At 38.6% G+C, this 12,699-nt stretch overlaps 1 protein-coding gene across 8 annotated transcripts in view; it reads left to right on the forward strand.

Moving 5' to 3' along the window:
* Positions 1–12,699, forward strand: part of HEPH (hephaestin) — a 102,708-nt gene that overhangs the window by 44,683 nt on the left and 45,326 nt on the right. For 6 of the 8 annotated variants that reach the window (XM_032620694.1, XM_032620695.1, XM_032620699.1 and 3 more), the window contains exons 10-12: positions 2,243–2,454; positions 3,440–3,590; positions 5,951–6,163. In XM_032620694.1, the coding sequence (XP_032476585.1) occupies positions 2,243–2,454; positions 3,440–3,590; positions 5,951–6,163 (576 nt within the window). The remainder of the gene's footprint in view (positions 1–2,242; positions 2,455–3,439; positions 3,591–5,950; positions 6,164–12,699) is intronic. The other 2 variants (XM_032620697.1, XM_032620698.1) reach the window with 1 other exon arrangement.

The raw sequence follows: 12,699 nt of genomic DNA on the forward strand, positions 1-12,699 counted from the left end.
TCTATTTTCTATGTCATTATAATCTTGCAAACATTTTAATGACTATATAATACTCTAACACATAGATTTTACCTTATCTTCTATTATTTGGACATGTAGGTTGCTTTCATTATTTTTTTTTTTTTTTTTTGCGGTACGTGGGCCTCTCACTGTTGTGGCCTCTCCCGTTGCGGAGCACAGGCTCCGGACGCGCAGGCCCAGCGGCCATGGCTCACGGGCCCAGCCGCTCCGCGGCATGTGGGATCCTCCCGGACCGGGGCACGAACCCGTGTCCCCTGCATCGGCAGGCGGACTCTCAACCACTGCGCCACCAGGGAAGCCCCATCATTATTTTTTAATATTGTAAATCATGTTGCAATGAATGAATATATATATTTGGTTTGGACTACTACCTTAGGAAAAAATCCTAGAAGTGGGATTATTGGGTAGTTAATTTCTTGTTTTCCCTGAGAATAATATTAACACCTGCTAACCTCAAGCCAAAAATACCAAAAAATACTGAAAGCATAAAGGGCAAACTTACAGACGAATCTGGAATAAAAGAACATTCTACAATGCAACTGGTCTAGTATCTTCAAGAAATCAATGCCATAGGGAAAAGAATTAAAGAGACAACACCAAGGGCAATGTGCAAACCTTGTCTGGATGTTAGATGATATTAGGGTATTTTCTTAGGCCTGGTAATGTTATTATGGTAATATAGCAGATGCTTACTGATGTATTTAGAAGTAAAATGTCATTATGTTTGCATTTCACTTCCAAATGATTTAGAAAAAGTAAGCATACACATAGATTTAGATAAATTAAAGATGGCCAAGTCTGTGATAAAATAGATAACCAACAAGGACCTACTGTAAAAATAAATAAATAAATAAATAAATTTTTAAAAATACAAAGAGAAAAAAGGTGGCCAAATGTTAACAATCAACTCCACGTGGTAGAGTAATTATCGCACTATCTTTTAAGGTTTTTTGTATGTTTAAAAATTTAAAGAGTTAGGAACAATGAATGAATAAGAAAAAATAAGTTAAAGCCATCCTAAATTATACCACCATATGATAAATTATACTACAAATATCCTTATGTATGCTTCTTTGCCTACTTTTATGATTATTTCATCAGAATATATATTTAAGATGTGGAATTATATCAGAGGGTGCACACATGAAAATTTCTGATACCTATGTCCAAATTGCTCTCTGGAAAAATTTGCAGTCACATCAATTTGGAATTCCATCAACAGTTACCAAGAGGGAGGACACATTTTCTTACAACCTCACCAGCAGAGGGCAGCCATTTTAATCATTGTCAAAATGTCAGTCTTGTAAGCAAACAACAAAACTCACTGTTACTTCTATTTGCATTAGGTTGAACATTCTTTTCAGTATTTATTTTGTATCTTACTGTTTTTGTGGACATAAACTTTTTAAGGCTTTTGATACATTCTGTCAGCATTTTTTCTAAAATGGTTATTTTTATTTACACTTACCCTTTTTATAGGTGAGTGAGAGGAGTAAGTGCCACTTGAACCACTTATCACCAGAACTGATTATTATAATTTGTAAAATTTTGTTAATTTTAGGCAAAAATTATATTTTGTACAGGCAAAAAAATTATATTTTCACTTGTACTAATTTGATTACTAATAAGTTTGAACATATAAAATAAAACTTCTGTGCATTGCCTGACCATGACTTGTGTCTATTTAAGGAATTACAGCCTTAGTATCATATATACACACACACGCACACACATACATACAAAACATATACACATCCATACATACATGAATACACATAGAGAGGAAAATATGTTCAACAATTAGAACCATTCAAAGATGAAACAGGCTATGATGGTAAGTAGTGAGTCTTCTATCTCTGGATACTTTTAAGCAGAGGTAGGACTACAAGAGGAGATGAATGTATGTTTTTAAGTGAGGGATATTCCAAATAAATTTTAAAAGTTCTTTCAATCCTTGGGTCCTATGAGTTTGGAAAACTGAAACCTAGGGAAATTTAAATTTCCCCAGTTCATATCACAAGTAGTGGCAGAACCAGAAACCAAACTCTAGTCTCTTGACTCCTACTCAGAACCTTTTTTAATATTCTATATTTTATGTTGCTGCTTCTCCTACTGCTACTCCAAAATGCCTTTGTAGATTATGATCTTTACTTCACTGTTTGGAGATGATGATACTCACTCTAGCCAATGTGAGTAATGAATTCTATGTCTTTTCCTATAGGCTCATCCCACCCTGGCTTGGTGGCTAAGCCCTTTGAGAAAGTAACATACCGCTGGACAGTCCCTCCCAATGCTGGCCCCACTGCTCAGGATCCTGCCTGTCTCACCTGGATGTACTTCTCTGCTGCTGATCCCATAAGAGATACAAATTCTGGTCTGGTGGGCCCCCTGCTTGTGTGCAAGGCCGGTGCCTTGGGTGCAGATGGCAAGCAGGTATTGCCATGGTTTCTGGCTGGAAAGCCTGCTGGGAAGATGATGAGGTTGGGTTGCTGAATAGGAGTTAAGCATGGAACTGGGTTCTAGTAGTGAAGGAATAAAAACAAAAGTTATTGAATCAGAAATTAATAGTTGGTGACTTCATGCTATCTTGCATGCTATTCTTTTGTTCACAAACTCATATCTTCCTTAGTCTCTATTCCTTTCTATTTTATATTCTCCCAACATCTCCTCATTGTTTTAACCTCAGTGGCCCTTAAACCTTGCTCCTAATTCCTAACTCTGCCCTAATATTTTCTTGCCTTCTTTCATAACCATCCCATAAATCTTAGCTGTTTAACCTTGAGCAAATTACTTAACCTCTCTTTGTCTCAGTTTCCTCATCTACAGTAAAGGGTTAACAATAGAAGAAGGTATCTTGAGTTTCTGTGAACACTAATTAAAATAATCCATATAAAGTGCTTGGCACAGTGTCTGGTACCTAGTAAAGACTCAGTAAATGTTAGCAGTAATAATAATAATATTACTAAAATTAATAATAAAATAGTAGTTAGTAATTAGTATAATTATTTTTTCTTTTATTTTCTAGCTTCTCTATTCCCATAGAATCCTCTGCCACTCCCTCCCCGATCTCCCAGCCGTCTTCCCCCACTCCTTCCCTTAATTGATTCCAGGCTCTCTTCTATCACACTCATCAATCTTGTGCACAATCTTGTGCCTCTTCCCTGCCCTCTTTCATACATCCCTCCCCTCCAGTCTTATCACTTTATTCTAACCCCCTTCACCCACCTGCAATTTGAAGTTACCTGAGGAAAAACTTTACAGCAACAACTGCAGCTCTAGGCAGGAGATATGGGCTTGGATCTGTGTTTGGAAAAGGAAATGGAAAATAATCAGGGATCATTGGGTTCTGGAGCTGCACAGTCCACAACTGCTGAAACTGTGGTTATTCCCACTCTGTTTTCTTCCACTGGGACTACAGAAAGGAGTGGATAAAGAATTCTTTCTCCTTTTCACTGTGTTGGATGAGAACAAGAGCTGGTACAGCAATGCCAATCAAGCAGCTGCTATGTTGGATTCCCGACTGATCTCAGAGGATTTCAAGGGTTTCCAAGACTCTAATCGGATGCATGGTATGGGGAGTGCTTTTACCCTAAGCTACAACTGAGAGATTATAAGTAAAATCTAGCCTAGATTTAATCATGATCCATTCCTGAAAACATTGATCCTATCGGTCATCTCTTCCCAAGAGACAAGCTACATCAAGGTATTAAACCTAAGACAACATATCTTATACTTAGTCCCTTCTTGTGCTTTGTTCTGTGTTACACAGTATGGGAGACACTGGAAAAAGATACTGTAAAATGAGGATTGCACACAAAGAATCCGCTAGAGAATGAGGAGAGTAAGCTGGGATGATGCCTTTCCAGTCTTATCTCCTTCTTTCTTATTACCCGCTATTCTTGCTTCCCAACCCCATACTCCAGCCAAATAGAGATATTTTCTCTATATAGACATACCTTGTACTCTTCTGAGTCCATGCTTTTGTAATGATTTGTCCTCCACTTGAAATACCCCTCCTTACATTTTTGCTCTTAGCCAGTGGAAATTCTTCTCATTTTCTAAAGCCCTACTCAAAAGCTACCTCCTCCTCATTTCTTATTACCAAGTCCCAGGATGATGACACCCTCTTACTAACTACTATTGTATTTTTATCAGACTCTTTCAATAGCAAGTTCCATACACTCCAAAATATTGTAGTTATTTGTTACGTGCCTTTTGACTTCTGCTAGAGTGTAGTCTCCTTAAAGGTGAGTATTGTTTGTTGTTTATCTGTGTATCTTTTACATGGTCTAATATATAGTAAGTAGTTATTGAACTAGTGAACTACTAAATTAATAAATAGGTGGGTGGGTGAGTGAATTAATGAGGAGTCATGGTCCAAGTTTGTAAGGAACTCTCAGCGTTCTGCAATGAAATGAAACTAACACCCATGAAACAATTATAGAATATCCAAGACAGACTATAATTAAGTGCTAAATTGTGTGGAACAGCTTTTAAGTGACATAGCATTCAGAAAAGGAGAACATTAATGAGGAACAATCAAGTTAAAGGATTCCTGGAAGAAGGAAGTGCTTGACTGAGCCTTGAAGTCTGAATAACTTTGCAATCAAACATTATAGGTAGGGGAAGCAGAATCAAGCAGTTAGCGATGGTTCCATCAGCATCCCAGGGGATTATCAAATAAAGTTACTCATTAAAGCTGGTTCCAGTGGATGTAGGAACATTGAAAAGGGATCAGCTTCAAGCAGGTCTCCCTGTATTTTTGAGAGGAGTATGCAGGGTGGGAGAGGGTCAAGAACGAGTGTGTTGTCTTTTGGCTCTATCTCTTGCTTCTCATTACCAGTTACATCAGTTGGAAAAAGTAATACAGTCTACAAACCAAGTTTATTCCAGTATGAATTTATTTGACAACTGATAAGTACTAGGTAACATGCGAGGTGCTTGGAAAAAATGATGTGCTTCATGCTAGGTTAATCTAGTGTGGGAGATAAACTTGTACGTAAATCACTGGACTCTGTGGTAAGTGACATTTCAGAATTTTGTGGGGAGAAAAGTTTCAAGGAAGCCAGAAAGAGTGTAAAAACTGCTTTACAGGGTAGATGATATTTGAGCTAGTGCATGATGGATACGTAGTAATTTGCTGTAGAGAGAAACCAGTGGGAAAGTTTATTCCAGGCAAAGGGAACAGCCTGTGAAAAATCAACAAGTATTTTCTACGTGCCTACCATGTTTAAGGTCCTGGGAATACAGAGGCAAATAGAGCTCGCAGGATAAAGGTGTGTATGTGTGTGTGAAAGAGAGTGAGAGGATAGGATATAGGTAGGAGTACCAGGGAGGAGGCTTTCGTGTGGGAGTTCAGGCCAGAGATGTTGAGAGCCAGAAATCAGGCAGTGGGAGTGAAGATGAAAAGGAGGAAACAGATTGAAAGCTGAGGAAGGAACCTTGGGGAACTCCAACACTTTACAGAGGCATGGAGAATGAGTAAAAGATGGAGGAGGAACATTCAGAAAAGTTATAAGAGAACCAGGGACATATGGTGCTATAGAATCCAAGGGAGGAGGGTTTCAAGAAAGTGGGAATAGGAAAGATTAATACGTGTGTGTGTGTGTGTGTGTGTGTGTGTGTGTGTGTGTGTAAGTGTGTGAAAGAGTTGTGGGAGTGGAGAGTAGTTCAGTTGTGCCAGGATGTGAAGTATGGTGGAGGAGGGGCAGCAGGTAAAGCCAGAAAGGACAATAGGGCCCTCATCCTAAGAGGCAGATCTTCATAAGTAGAACTAAAGTGGCTTAGGGAAGAAGGCAGAGGAGTTGAGAATGACTCAGAAATTTCAAGTTGTGGGAAAACTTAAAACAGAGCTGATGCCATGCTGCTGGCTGGTGCCCAAGTAGTCTGATCTCACCTCCCCATCCTGTCTTGTGTTTTTGTTTTCCAGCCATTAACGGGTTTCTGTTCTCTAACTTGCCCAGGCTGGACATGTGCAAGGGTGACACAGTGGCCTGGCACCTGGTTGGCCTGGGCACAGAGACTGATGTGCATGGGGTCACGTTCCAGGGCAACACTGTGCAGCTTCAGGGCATGAGAAAGAGTGCAGCCATGCTCTTTCCTCACACTTTTGTTATGGCCATCATGCAGCCTGACAACCCTGGTAAGTGCTTTAGCAGCTGGCCCTCGGCTGAGAAACTTTATTGGGCATTGGACTGGGTGAGGTGGGAGGCTGGTGAAGAGAAAAGGAAAGTCATGTTGAGGGTACTTGTGAACTTTTCAAAACAGTTGTGTCTTCTCCTTCCTCAATGTGTACTCCATGTTTTGGTTATTTGGATTCTCTTCTCAATTGCAGGCAGAATAAAGAGCTGAGGAAGCTCTTTTCTGAAACAACAGGAGAGAAGTAGGGATGCTGCCCAGTATCAGGGCAATTCTTGTATAGGCAGAGGGTAGACTTGGTTGCATAGCCCCTTGGCCATGTAGAGATTCTATAGATTTAACCCTTGCACTGGAAAAGGGGTCCATGAGATGTACCTATAAGTGCTTCCAACTCTGATATTCTGTGAGGAGTTTTGCAAACTTCTGGTGGGAGTGGGGGGCGAAGTGTGCTGTAACATTTGCAGCCTAGGAATCAGAACACAGGAACTTCTAGTCCAGGCTCTTTCATTAACTTGCTGTCCAATTTTTGTCTAATTACTTCCCCTCTCTGTGGCTAGATTTCTTCCTTCTTTTTATTTTTTGTTCATTCTTCCCCTTCTCTCCCTCTCTTCCTTTCTTCTCTTTCTTCCTCTGTCCCTCCTTCCTTCCCTCTCCTCCTCCCTTTCCCTCTCCCTATCCTTCTTTCATGATAAAATTGGACTAGAATGTTTCTCCAGATTCCATCTGTGTCTGATATTTCATAACGTAGCAGTCATTTCTCTTTTTTTGTATATTTTGATTATGTTTTTAGCATCTTTATTGGAGTTTAATTGGGTTACAATACTCTGTTAGTTTCTTCTGTGTAACAAGGTGAGTCAGCTATATGTATACACATATCCCCAAAACCCCTCCCTCTTGAGACTCTCTCCCACGCCTCTACGTGGTCACAAAACACCGAGCTGATCTCCCTGTACTATGCAGCTGCTTCCCATTAGCTATCTGTTTTACACTCAGGAGTGTAGATATGTCAATGCTACTCTCTCACTTCGTCCCAGCTTAACCTTCCCCCTCCTCGTGTCCTCAAGTCGATTCTCAACGTCTATGTCTTTATTCCTGTCCTGTCCCTAGGATAATCAGAACTTTTTTTTTTCTTTTTGGATTCCATATATATGCGTTAGCATGTAGTAATTTTTTTTCTCTTTATGACTTACTTCACTCTGTATGACAAAATCTAGGTCCATGCACCTCACTACAAATAACCCAATTTCGTTTCCTTTTATGGCTGAGTAATATTCCATTGTATATATGTGCCACATCTTCTTTATCCATTCATCTGTCGATGGACACTTAGTTTGCTTCCATGTCCTGGCTATTGTAAGTAGTGCTGCAGTGAACATTGTGGTACATGATTATTTTTGAATTACGGTTTTCACACGGTATATACCCAGTAGTGGGATTGCTGGGTCGTATGGTAGTTCTATTTGTAGTTTTTTAAGGAACTTCCATACTGTTATCCATAGTGGTAGTATCAATTTACATTCCCACCAACAGTTCAAGAGTGTTCCCTTTACTCCATACCCTCTCCAGCATTTATTGTTTCTAGATTTTTTGATGATGGCCATTCTGACCAGTGTGAGGTGATACCTCATTGTAGTTTTGATTTGCATTTCTCTAATAATTAGTGATGTTGAGCATCTTTTCATGTGTTTCTTGGCAATCTGTATATCTTTGGAGAAATGTATATTTAGGTCTTCTGCCCATTTTTGGATTGGGTTTTTGTTCTTTTGCTATTGAGCTGCATGAGCTGCTTGTATATTTTGGAGATTAACCCTTGTCAGTTGCTTCATTTGCAAATATTTTCTTCCATTCTGAGGGTTGTCTTTTCATCTTGTTTATGGTTTCCTTTGCTGTGAAAAAGCTTTTAAGTTTCATTAGGTCCCATTTTTTAAATTTTGTTTTGTTTTTATTTCCATTTCTCTAGGAGGTTGGTCAAAAAGGATCTTGCTGTGGTTTATGCCATAGAGTGTTCTGCCTGTTTTCTTCTAAGAGTTTTATAGTGTCTGGTCTTACATTTAGGTCTTTAACCCATTTTAAGTTTATTTTTGTGTATGGTGTTAGGAAGTGTTATAATTTCATTCTTTTACATGTAGCTGTCCAGTTTTCCCAGCACCACTTATTGAAGAGGCTCTCTTTTCTCCATTGTATATTCTTGCCTCCTTTATCAAAGATAAGGTGACCATATGTGCATGGGTTTATCTCTGGGGTTTCTATCCTGTCCCATTGATCTATACTAAAACAGAAATATAGTAATTTCTCTTTGCAGTGCCTGAGGTATATCCTTTTTTCCAGGCAGTAGGTGGCAATGGTGTTGGTAAGAAAAATCTGTCAGTTAAATGCAGTTCCCACGAAAGTTTTATTTTAGTTCTGTAAATTCCATTCATATTTGAGAAAAAAAATCCTTAAACAAAGGAAGTTTCCTTGACAAATTAATAATTTCAGCCTGGCACTGGGTTTGACAAAAACTTGACAAAAAAACATCACTTGGGTCCTCATTTCTCCCCATCTACCTAGGATACTTTCTTGGTCAAGAAGAGTTGTTGTTAGCAAATTAGAAATAACCATTAATAGGGCTGAAAGGGACAATAGAATTAAGTGCTTGCAGTGAGTGCTAGGGTGGGGAACTTCTGAGAAAGAAAGACCCATCTCTCTAGCCTTGGTCCCAAAGTCAAATCCTAGGTTTAATATCCTTCCTATGAAATTATCCAGGCTACCCAGCCAGGTTTATATGCCTCTGTGGGGCTCATTCTTACTCTGGATGAGTGAAATTATTTTTGTGCCATACTAAGGCCCAAGGAGAGTGACTGTAGATGGCTTAAAAACATGGGAGGAGAGACAGTGAATGGGTTTATAACAGTAAAGGCTTAAAAGGTTAATCTTGGTCAAGATTTCTGAGTTTTCTTATTAGAAAAAGCCCAAGCTCTTTTTACCTTTGCATTTTCCAGTCCTTTCAAACTCTCCTCTTTCTGAACAATCCTCAAGTCATAGAATGTTTGAACTGGTACAGCCCCTTCGAGATCATCTTTCACTTATTTTGCTAATGGGTGGAAGAGACAGAGATCTGGAGGGGGGAAAATGATTTTCTCATGTTAGGAACGTCAGCTCTAAATTTTTTCCTCTTGCCCCTTCTCCATCAACCCCTGTTGATTTTACTCCTAGGTAATCTCTTTAATCTGAAGTCTCCTTCATTCTACCTTGAGAGTTTAGTCTCTGATTAAGACTGAGAGACCATTGTAAGTAGCTCCCCAAAGACAGAAAAAAAATTCCAAGTTAATGGAAAAGCCAGAACCAGAATCTGGCTTTGGAATTCTAGAAAAAGGGGTAGCAATGAAGATTGGTAAATATAAATATGCAATTAAGCAGCTTTGCAGATGACTTAAAGCATTACCATGGAGATTCAACATGTTGTTTGCTGGAGGCTTACAATTATGTTTAACAAAACAGAAGAATAAATTCCCAGAAAAAAATGCAGCAAAATGCTAGGAGTGTGAGTGTTGTGGGTTTATCGGTGACATTTTTAATCCTGTTTTTGCTTTGCTTTAAATTCTAATAATATTTTAATTTTCAAATATTAATTACCTTTAATAGAAATGATGATTTTGCACTTAAAAATGTCCCGAATAATACACCTCAGATTTTCCGAAAGAACCACTGATACTAGAGCTTTGATATCCAGGGAAAGTGGCAGAAAAAGAGGCTAGAGCTTGTAATGTGCTATTTTCCACCAATTTCATGTTAGATTTCTCAGCAGCAAAGAGAACGTTTATTACTTCACATTATTACTTCACATTTCTTGTGAAGTCCAAGTGGTATGGACTTTACAGTAGATAGCTGTGGGTAGAAATATAAACATTGGAGGAAAAGTCCAGGCTAGAGAGAGAGATTTGAGTATTTTCATAGTTGAAGTCCTTTAGCATGTAAAGTTATAGGAAATAAAACTTAAAGCAAAAATCAACATTTAAGTGGTAGAAGGGAGAAGACAAACCAGGTTAAGGAGACAGAAAAAAGATTGGTCACAGAGGTAGGAGGAGACTCATATGCCAAAGGCAGAAAAGCATTGAAAAAGAAGCAACTTGGGGACTTCCCTCACGGTCCAGTGACTAAGACTCAACACTCTCAATGCAGGGGGCCCGAGTTCAATCCCTGGTCAGGGAACTAGAACCCACATGGTAGAACTAAAGATCCCGTGTGCTACAACTAAGACCTGGTGAAGCCAAATTAATAAATAATTTTTTTTTAAAATAAAGAATCACCTTGGACAACAATGTCCATATGAGATGATGTGATAGTCCTAGGTCATATGATTCTCCCAAAAGACTTCTATTTTTTCCCATTCCCTCCAGTGATCTTCAGACTTTCTTCTCCATACCAACCCCTAAGCTATGACGTTTGGACAGTGTATACAGTCATTCATTTGCACAGAAATTCATTCACTCAACACATATTTATTGCACACATTCCATGTGCTAAGACTGGGATAGAGAGGTGAAATGATACTTACTCCCAGGGGAGATCTACAACAAACACACACACATAAAATAATAAGATAATTTCAGATCATGATATATGTCATGAAGGAAATAAAATACAATGGTGTGATGAACTGATTGGAGCTTTAGAGAAGTTATTTAGGGAAGACCACTCTGAGATTGTGACATTTAAGATCTAAGTAATGGGGGGGAAGGAGCTATATGAAGATCTCTGAGCAGAATATTCCGAGCAGAGGGACAAGCAAGTGTAAATGTCTCAAGGTGGGAATAAACGTGGTTTGTTCAAGGGTTAGAAAGAAGGCCAGTATGGTTGGAGTGTAGTGAGCAAGGAGAAGCCTGACATCGTATGAAATCATAGAGGTTGGCAAGAGTCATATTATATAGGGCCTTATAGACCACAGTCAGGAACTTGAATTGTATTCTGAGTATGAATGGAGCATTTAAACAAGGGAGCAATGTGCTCTGGATCATATTTGTTAAAGAGGACCCTGTATCTTATTTGGAGAATGTTTGAGGTGGGAGGGAGAAACAGAGAAGACAGTTGTGAGACCATTGAAGTTTTCCAGGTGAGAGACGATAGTGGCTTTGATTAAGGAAGTGAGAGTGGAAACAGAAGGATGACTGTGAGGGAAGAAATGATAGGATTTATTGATGGAATAGATTTGGGGTATAAGGGAAATTGAAAAGTCAGAAAGTAGATATGGAAAGAAAATATTAGATTTTTTCAAGAAGTCTATAAACTAGTGGAAAGGACTGTTTTTTAAAGAGAGGAGCACTTAGTCCTTAACCATGTGATTTAGATGTAAAGTGTTTTAAGAGTAGAGAGGCCAAGAACGTAAAGTCCAATGTGGGCCAGAGTAGTCAGCGAGGACTTTCTGGAAGAGATGAAGTATGAATTGGGTCTTGGAGAATGAGTGAACTCTTATAGATATTTATGGGGAAGGGGATGGGCAGGTCTATTCCAGAAAAGTAAAAATAACATGAGTGAAAATTCCAAGATAAGAATGAGATATGTGAGGGGGCAATCAGGGACAGATTTAGTTAAAGCACTGATGAGTTTGGGACAGAGTGGTAAGTGGGATTGCATCAATAGTTTTCAGCTAGCTCATAGAGGCCTTTAAAAGCTAGGAGGAATTTGTAGTGGTGGTATAGGCAGTCAGCAGTAAAGGAAGTAATACTGGGGAAAATGTAAAAAAGTTAGTTTCTCCTGATCAATAGTCTATGAGCCTATGTGTCCTTGACATAGAAATCTGGATCTTGAGATTAGATCCAGGCAGCTCTACAATTCAGACATTTAAGACTGATACCCAAACATTTCATTGTAAAAAGCCTAGGGAAAGACATTCCAAAGCTCTCTGATGTAAGAATTCTTATGATCAAGAAATTCATATATATATATATATATATATATATATATATATATATATATATATATATAAAAGCCCACATTTATTTCTTTGAGACTTGGTAGGAAGGGAGAAAATTGGTCAATTTCTTCCTTCAAATAATAATTACAGCTTTATTTACTTATTTATAGTTTCACTTATTGAACATTTACTCTATAATGTGCCAAGCAATATCTACATATTATTGTGTTTAATTCTAAAAAAATCCTATTAAGTAAAATGCCCCCCACTTTACCATGAGGAAACTGAAACATACAGAGGCTTAAAATTTTCCTGAAGGTTATATAGATAATAAGTGTCAGATAGGGTGACTGACCATCCCGGTTTGCTCAGAACTGAGGAGTTTCCAGGGACATGGGACTTTCAGTGCTAAAACTAGAGAAGCTCTTGGTAAACAGGGAGGAGCTGGTCATCCTAGTGGCAGATTTAGTTTTAAACACAGACAATGTAGCTTTGGCACCAGAGCTCTTAAACTCTGTGCTCATTGCTCTCAATAAACTTGTAATAATCTTTTATCTAATGCATAGAAAAACCTTATCTAAAACTACCCACTCTCTGCAATATGCCTAGAGAGAAGTAGGAACTCCCTCAGACACTATACAGGGGTG

This window comes from Phocoena sinus, chromosome X (assembly GCF_008692025.1).
Source record: "Phocoena sinus isolate mPhoSin1 chromosome X, mPhoSin1.pri, whole genome shotgun sequence".
Classification (NCBI taxonomy): Eukaryota; Metazoa; Chordata; class Mammalia; order Artiodactyla; family Phocoenidae; genus Phocoena; species Phocoena sinus.